This window comes from Ursus americanus, chromosome 29 (assembly GCF_024610735.1).
Source record: "Ursus americanus isolate L20-20 chromosome 29, mUrsAme1.1.p, whole genome shotgun sequence".
Classification (NCBI taxonomy): domain Eukaryota; kingdom Metazoa; phylum Chordata; class Mammalia; order Carnivora; family Ursidae; genus Ursus; species Ursus americanus.
The window spans coordinates 1,812,711-1,821,388 of NC_142155.1; the positions used below are offsets into that span (position 1 = coordinate 1,812,711).

General features: G+C 37.9%; 1 protein-coding gene across 3 annotated transcripts in view; it reads left to right on the forward strand.

Moving 5' to 3' along the window:
* SNAP91 (synaptosome associated protein 91) overlaps positions 1–8,358 on the forward strand; it is a 133,053-nt gene extending 124,695 nt beyond the window's left edge. For all 3 annotated transcript variants that reach the window (XM_045804482.2, XM_087856910.1, XM_087856911.1), the window contains 4 exons: positions 106–189; positions 831–935; positions 4,958–5,060; positions 6,941–8,358. In XM_045804482.2, coding sequence (XP_045660438.1) covers positions 106–189; positions 831–935; positions 4,958–5,050 — 282 coding nt within the window. In that variant the 3' untranslated portion in view covers positions 5,051–5,060; positions 6,941–8,358. The remainder of the gene's footprint in view (positions 1–105; positions 190–830; positions 936–4,957; positions 5,061–6,940) is intronic.
* Positions 8,359–8,678: the final 320 nt, after the last annotated feature.

The window sequence follows — 8,678 nt, forward strand, 5'->3', positions numbered from 1 at the left end:
ATATTCTGTCATTTTAAAACCAAATAATGTTGGTTCTTTTTGTTTGTTGTTGTTGTTGGTGGTGGTGGTGGTGGTGTGTGTGTGTTTTGTGGGTTTTTTTGGTAGCAAGGAGCTGTACCTCCAGCCAGTTCGGTTCCTCCGGTTGCCGGGGCCCCGTCTGTTGGACAGCCTGGAGCAGGGTTTGGAATGGTGAGTGGCGATCTGTGCTAGAAATTGTAATTGACATTTCTGAGGCCTTTGCCAAATCCCAGATTAACAAATACAGCTACAGAATATAATTCTTCCCCAAATGCAGTAATGTAAAACTTAACAAATTAAGTCCTTTTTTAGACATTAAGAAGTCTACACATGATATGATAAGATCGGCTGTAAAATACTTAAATTCTGTCATCAAAATAATTACTATAGCATATAGTTTTGTCATTTTCAGGGTAATATTTACCAAACACATTCTTAGCTCAATCATCAAAATCAACTCTCAATCACTGTACTAGGACTTTTCACTTATCACTTTTATCACTAGCAAATTTTAGGGCCAGAGTCCATAAGTAAACAAGGTTTTATCTCTTCAGAATTGTGCTCACAGAAGACAAATAATCACCAGCGAAGCCTGGTTGGGAGAAGGATGCCACATGGCCAGCCAGGCTTCTACTGTACCTCAGTGATTCTCTGCCATCTGCCAGCCTCACAGCACCCATCATTCAAAATGACAAGTTATACTTTCTCACAGACCTGCATTCTCACAAATTGTCAGAAATGTTAAAGACTTAAGTGTCAGGGCATTCCCATAGTGGATTCCACTCATGCTGTGAACCGCTCTTGCTTTCCAGCCTCCCGCTGGGACGGGCATGCCCATGATGCCTCAGCAGCCAGTCATGTTTGCACAGCCCATGATGAGGCCACCCTTTGGAGCTGCGGCTGTACCTGGCACACAGGTCAGTTCTTTAATGTCTTTAGAATAATGACATTACAAGTATAAAACTGCCATGTGGCAAACTGTTTAAAAATATTTTTACCTCATATAATCCACGTATCTGTTGCTTCAGAAGTAAAGGGGAAACATGGAAGACAGATTAGCAGTAGTGTGAGGTTTGGAGGAAAATGATAGAAGAAACTCACCATCCTAAGTCCCTCCATTCTTCTCCTACTTAAGTCAGAATAGTTCCTGAGGACAACTCGACATTTAAAGTAGCTGGGCATTTATTCCAGAAAAATGAGTACTTCTGATCCATACATAGTTTTATCATGTGTTTCCAGAACTAGCTAAACTCAAGGTTAGGGACACCATCCTCCAGGCTGCCAGTTTTGCCCAAGAATTGTGAAGCTAATAGCAGTGAGTTTGCCAAACTGCAGGGTCTAAGGGAACAGTCCCTACCAAACTACGTGTACTTCAGACACCAGCCACAAGCTTGGGAGTCCCGAAGGCTACCCCTTCACTTCAGACCAGCTGCCGGCAGATTTGAAGGTTCTCAGTATCCTAGAACAATTTACAGAACTCAGGAAAGCATGAAATTCATCACAGTTTTATTATAGCGAAAGGATACCAATTAGATCTAGCCAAAAGAAGAGATGTGTAGGGTGAAATCTGGAGGTGGAAGGGTTCCAAGCATGAATCTTCTTTGTCCTGAGGATATGTTAACTCGCCTGGCATCAACATGTAACAGTATACATGCAGTATTACCAACCCAGGAAGCTCACCTGCACTTCAGTGTGCAGAGTTTTTATTGACGTTTCCTTATAGGAATAATTGAATTATTACATTGAGTGAGTTATTGCCCATGTGGTCGAACTCAATCTCCAACACCCCAACTTCACTCAATGCCAGGCTGATATCGTGAGGCCCCAAGACCTAACAGTCTCATCACATTGTGGTCTTTCTGGTTGGCTAGTCCCCACCCTAAGTCCTCTTGTTAGCATAAAGGATCAAATGTGGTTCCAGGAACCCACCCTGCATAACAAAGACTTGCCTATTACTCAGGAAATTCCGAGGGTTTAGAGGTTACCTACCAGGATCCAGGACAGAGAACAAACCTCTCTTTAGATGAAGCCAAATTTCTTACTACCAAGATGGTAAAACATACACACTTTGTTGAACTGTTTTGCTGCCAGTAGTGATAGTCACACTGATGAGCAACCAGTTCTTGATTCCTTTTGTAAATTGCCCTGCCAAGGTGGAGGTGGAGGTAGAACCAAGAGGTTTTTACCCTGAGAAACTGACATGGATGGAGTCAGAACACCACGTTATGACTTTACTAGCACTGTGCCCAGCAAACCGAAACAAAAAGCTCAAATATATTACAGTGGTGTCAGTAAATGGTTTCACTTCTATAATATTTTTTTATTTTGAGAAGGGAGTGGCAAGAGAAGGGGCAGAAGGAAAGAATCTCAAACACACTCCCTGCTGCACAGGACTCGATCTTACAACCCTGAGATCATGACCTGAGCCAAAATCAAGAGTCAGATGCTCAACTGACTGAGCCACCCAGGCCCCCCACTTCTATGATATTTTTAACTCACCACATGGATGTTTATGTTGTTATCCATAGGATTCCTACTTTGAACTCTCTGAGTATACTTTAATCCTTTTTCGCTTCCTTTAATCATCTCTAAAATCTATTATCTACTTGTTCCCAAATTTTATTGTCAGCTTCTTTAACCCCTCAAAAGCCACAGTGACCAGAAGAAAGAATGGTGGGTGTTCAATGAGATAAATTTAGAAGGTGAGAAACCCTAGCCTTCAAGGCTATACTCAAAGCACTGGCTTTGTGAGAAACGTTTCAGTCTCCTCTGAGACCATTGAACTGTGCCTTGTATTGTTTCTGAGGGGAGTGAGGAAGCTTTTGGGGCTAATAGTTGGGATTAAATTTAATCTACTTATATTTAAGTTCTAAGAAGGATCTCATTTATTATGAATGTTTCCTTGATGGTTGAATACACCTACGATTATTTAACACCTTTTTGAAAAAAGGCAAGACATTTCAATTTTTATTAACTTGGAAGAATAATATTAAGGTTTTTAAAATCTTCCTGTATTTCGTGTGCTAAAAGCTTTAGAAATAAATTAACACAATTTTATTAAAGTAGCTGTTTTTCTTGCATGATACCAGTGTTACGTAGCATCAGTTTACATACTTAATTCAAAGAATGAAAATGAAAAATAGATAATATGATGAAAAGAGTGTCTTAATCATTTCATTGAATTTATAGTGATTTAGGAAATGGTATGCTGTATTTATAAAAGTTTTAGATTGCAGGGGCGCCTGGGTGGCTCAGTCAGTTAAGTATCCGACTCTCGGACTCAGGTCCTGAACTCAAGGTTCTGGGATCAAGCCCTGTGTCAGGTCAGACTCTGCACTGGGTGTGGAGCCTACTTAAGTTTCTCTCTCTCCCTTTCTGCCCCTCCCTCCCTCTCTTAAATTAAAAAAAAAAAGTTTTTTATTTTCTATATCAGAGAAGCAGATTATTCTAAATAATAAAATAAATATGATTTTATAACTTCAGAAAACAAAATGTTGTTTTCCATTACTGATGCCTGGACTTTTCCACTATGTCTCAATTGGTTTGGTATCATCCTTCATGATGTTGTCATCTCACCAAATTATTAATGATGAGTCAACTCTTACGTTTCTTTTTTTTAAAGATTTTATTTATTTGTCATACACAGAGAGAGAGGGAGAAAGAGTGAACACGAGCCGGGGGCGGGGGGTGGCAGACAGGGAGAAGCAGGCTCCTCTCTGAGCAAGGAGCCCAATGTGGGATCCCAAGACCCAGAGATGGTGACCTGAGCCAAAGGCGGACACTTAACAGACTGAGCCTGGACCCAGGTGTCCCTCAACTTTTGAGTTTCTTACCTTCCAAACAACTTCAACCCTTGTTCTTATCTTTTCTGATCTTTCTATGAAGAAAGATTCCTATTTTAAAAAAATGGAAACTTGATTGATAGGTAGTGCACTCAGTAGTTTCTGGACATGGGCACAAATCTAAAAATCTTTGTTTCTGGAGCTCTGTTTACTGAACCAATAAAAACATACATCACTACCCCCATCATCCCAGATTTCTGAGATTTCTGTCAGGTACAAGCATAGGAGAAGAATTAGACTCAAAGGATTCGTGTCAGTGATTACTCCATACGGATCACATGACCTTTTTCAAGGCTTCAGAGCCTAACACTCCTGCAAAAGCCTGCTTCCAAAGCTTATGTCTGTCACACAATGAAATAATTTAGGTATTAATTAAACAAACAAGGTAAGTTAATTCTTTGTTGCTTTTTTAGCAAGTGCAATATGGTTCTTTCCTATAGCGTTTAGTAATTAGTCTTCTCTGCGAGCTGGACAGGGATATTGGAATTTAGTGACATTCACACCTGGGAAACTCTTTTCCATCTGAAGCAAACAGTGTCCCCAAACTTGACTGGTTTTCATTTAAAATATTTCATATGAAATTCTATATTTAGCTAATAATTTAAAGTAATTTCTTAAGTGACTTTCTGCAAGTTATTTCCTTTCAGTTTTTCCCTCAAACTCACTCTCACTATAAGGAAAAGCCATCAAAATTCCTTTATTAGTTCAGTGGTACTAATAACTCAAAGTACAAGGGCTTTTGTGTGGAGCAGTTGATTGTTGCGTTATTGTACTGTATATTTATATCATCTGAACGTGACTACTTTTCTACGTCTTCCCTGACTCGTACCCATATGGTTGTGCCAGAGTCCTCAGATACTACTTTGGCTAAATCTGGTGTCACAGGATTTCAAGAAAGCTAAAGAGCATTTAAAGTGTACTTTATGAAACCAAAATTAAAAGACACCGTGGCTGAGTAAACGAAGGAGATTTTGTAAACCTTTAGCCGTCTGATCCTCTGCATGTTTGTTTTCTGTGGTATGTGCTCTGCCGAACGCTTACCTGTCTCTCTGTTTGATTTCTGTTTCTGCTGTCTCGGGCTGGCTTTTCCCCACTAGCTTTCTCCAAGCCCTACACCTGCCACGCAGAGTCCCAAGAAACCTCCAGCAAAGGACCCATTAGCGGATCTTAACATCAAGGATTTCTTGTAAACAATTTAAGGTATCTAATATTGAGCTTTTCCTGTGGGCTTGTAATAATGACCGTGCAATGCTTAGCTATTTCAGGTATGATATTTGTACTTCCTGTGCTTTGAACAGATGTAAATTATTATTATTATTATTATTATTATTTGCGTGTTTATACTTTTTAAATCAGTATTAAAAGTCATCAATGAATTATCAATAAATTTTTAAAAATCTTGATTAACTTACAAAACTAAGAGGAAGAAAAGCCTCCAAGTTGTCCTGAGAAGCATAAAGATTTTACTGATAAAGCAAAAAGTTGCCCCAGCTACTTGGTAAATTAGAAGATTACCACTTTATTACCTGATGACGGGAATTTATGGAAAGCTAACATCTATTACATGGCATTTAGAAAACATCTAAAAATATCCTCGGGTACATAATTGTATTTTTTATTTGTTTATCCTTACTTGGCCTCATCAAATAAAGCTTAGATTGTTACCCTTTGCAACTTCTGTACTCAAGCGGAATTTTAAATTTCTGACATTCTAGTTTTAAATTTCTAATATGACTTATGACGTGATTAATAATGGACTTATGGAAGGAAACTGATAAAGGAAAAAGTTTACTGCTAACCCCAGCACCTAACACAGTGGGTAGGTTCTCAAAAACTACTTGAGGAAAGTGGATAGGCAGTGATAACGCTGCTTGTCCTTTACACAGTACTTTTCATACCCACTTCCTCGTCACGAACTCCTTTGGTCGTCTCAGTGGGAAATCAAACCCTGTGACGTAAACTAGCCAGATACTTTTTGTCTCCATTTCACACCTAAAGCAACTGATCCTTGGCATTGAGTGATTTGGTCAAGGTCACACACGGAAGGAGGAGTAAGAGTGTCCAATGTAATTTTTATTACGCATCTTACAACCTATACGTATATATATTTTTAAAACTTTTTCTACTGCATACTAAGATTTTTGTGGATTCCTACTTTGGCTTTTTTTTTTTTCCTTATACAAGGTTAATGAGAGTTTATCATTTTGAGGCTTTGACATCTCAGTCAAATAATCCCTCCCTGTGCCTGACTTTTCTATTCCATTTCGTTTGGACTGGGCTGGTGTAGGCATAAGTGCGACAATGAGCACTTCTTAGCTACTAAAAGTTCAGGACTGATTAAAGATAACTGCTGGGAGCAGCCCTTTATCCACCTCTCAGTTCAGCAAACAGCGCTCTCATCGTATGCTCAGAGCTCTGATAAGCACCTTAAACAGAAACGCTCGAGATAGCCCCTGCCTTCAGAGGTTCACAGTCAAAAGGGAGACAGACACAGACTAATTTATGAAAAAGAGTTCCCCACGTGGCTAAGTCTTCACTCCGGGCAGGTTCCCTGGCAGAGATGACTGGTGAAGCAGGGACTGGTGTTCCTGGGGACAGAGGAGGGAGTGACCTTTGCAAAGGCGCTGAGTCACGAGGGATCTCCCTCCGCCTCTATTCTGTTACTTGTTCAACTGTTGAGTGACTCACTGAACACCATAACTGAAAAAGAAGCAAAAATTATGAAAATTGCTGCCATTCCTTTTTCCCCCCCTTCCGCCCTTTTTAAAAGGCAAACTGTTCTTATTTAATAGTAAATGTTTCACTACTGTGATTACTAGTAAGTACCCACATTTCAAAATTTTGCTGATACAATTTTTATCTAAAATGACACTATATGTTAAAAGTTTTCCTAAAAATTTCTTCCTGGCTGAAACTTTAAGGAAAGAATCGTGAGAAGTGTATAAATGTGAATTTGTTATAAAGAAACCTTCTGCATGAAGATTTTTCATAGTAACAGTGAGGTAAAAATGCAAGGGAGGTAATATGTTTGAGGAGTGTGTCATGTTTTTTTCTAATTCAAGTGCTTTTTATCTTTACAGCTGCAATTTTTGTGACTGAATAGGAAAAAAATAATGAGTTTGGAGACTTCAAATAAAATTGATGCTCAGAGTTTCAAAGTGAGCCACCAGTACCAAACCCAATGCTTACTCGTAACTTCTCTTCCAAAATGTGTAGCACAGCTGTGAAAGTGAACATTAGGAATGTGTACTACCCTAGCCGTTATCCCTACTCTCAAAATTGTAGTGTATTTGGGTTATTTGTGTGTTGTACGATGTAAAAACAATGAATGGATGTTTCTGACGCCTTTAGTGCTTTTCTGGACCTCGCCCATGGACGGATGATGCCGCTGTTGTGTGGTGAGCCGTTTGGAAAGATGTGTCTGTGTTTTTGAGGGTTTTGATGTATATATGACTTTTGGACAAACCTAAACTCTCCCCATAAATTCTCTTTTTCTCTGTGTCTCTGTTATAAACATAGTGTGATAATATCAAATAGTAAGGAAAACACTCTTAAATATACAAAACTTTTTCGGTGTGGAGTACATTTTTCCAATCACAGGAACTTCAACTGTTGTGAGAAATGTTTATTTTTGTGGCACTGTATATGTTAAGAAATTTTGTTTTAAAAAAAAATATAAGGGTTAACGTCCATAATAAATATTTCTCCTTGAAGCTACCTTATCAAGAATGAAAAAAATCATATGGAAAGAATTCCATATTTAATCACTGCTATATTAAAATATATATTTTGATTATATTTGACAGATTTTGCATCTAAATTGACCTATTTATTCATTCTTGATTAAATGCACTGAAAAGTAAAGGGTCTGTTTCTATCCCGTCCGTGAAAATGCAATTAGAGATGTGCTATTCAAATGATTATGAAAGCACCCCAAGGTATATGTGTAATTTAAAGATTACTGCAAATATTTTTATTTTACTGTGGGTTTTATGTACATCTGTTAATTTAGTATTTCTTTGTGTGTTCTGTAGACTAGTGTTCTTCCATCCCTCAATTGAGCTCAAAGTACCATTGTTGTACCATTGTGATTAGAATTTAAACTAATTCAGAGAATTGTATCCTTTACTGTACATACTGTATTCTTTAATTTTTAATTTGTTGTCATACTGTATGTGCTGATGGCTTGGCTTAAGATTTTGATGCATAAATGAGGTCACTGTTGATCAGTGTTGCTAGTGGCTTGGCAGCTCTTTGTAAAAGCATATTGGGTTGGAAAGGTGTTTGCCTATTTTTCAAATTATTTAATAGATGTATGGTACCATTTAAAAGTGGTTGTATCTGAATTTACTGTGGGGATAACATACACTGTAATGGGGAAAAATTACCTAAAACCAATTTCAAAATGGCGTTTCTTTCTATTTCAGTTTAAAAACCCAGTGCATGTACGCCCTCTGAGATGCAATAAACACCTTGAACAAAGAAAATGCAAACATAATCTTTCTCTTTTTGATTATTTTTTAGAGAAGATGTTTGAAATGACACAACAGCATATACAAAATATTGAAAATTTAAAAAACATTCACAGTGAGAAATGCTGTTCATGCCAACATAGTTCTGATTATTTTACAATAAATTAAAAATAAGGGGGGAGAAAGAACATTTTAATTGGCTGTCATTAAACTGAGGACTCTGTGGCTGCTGCCAAATAAACTGAAATTCCATATTTCAAAAAAGAAAAGGATGAATTTTCTTTTAAATTATGCAAGTCTTATAATGGTTTTGTAAGAATTCTCCATGGAAGTTGAAGAAGAATAA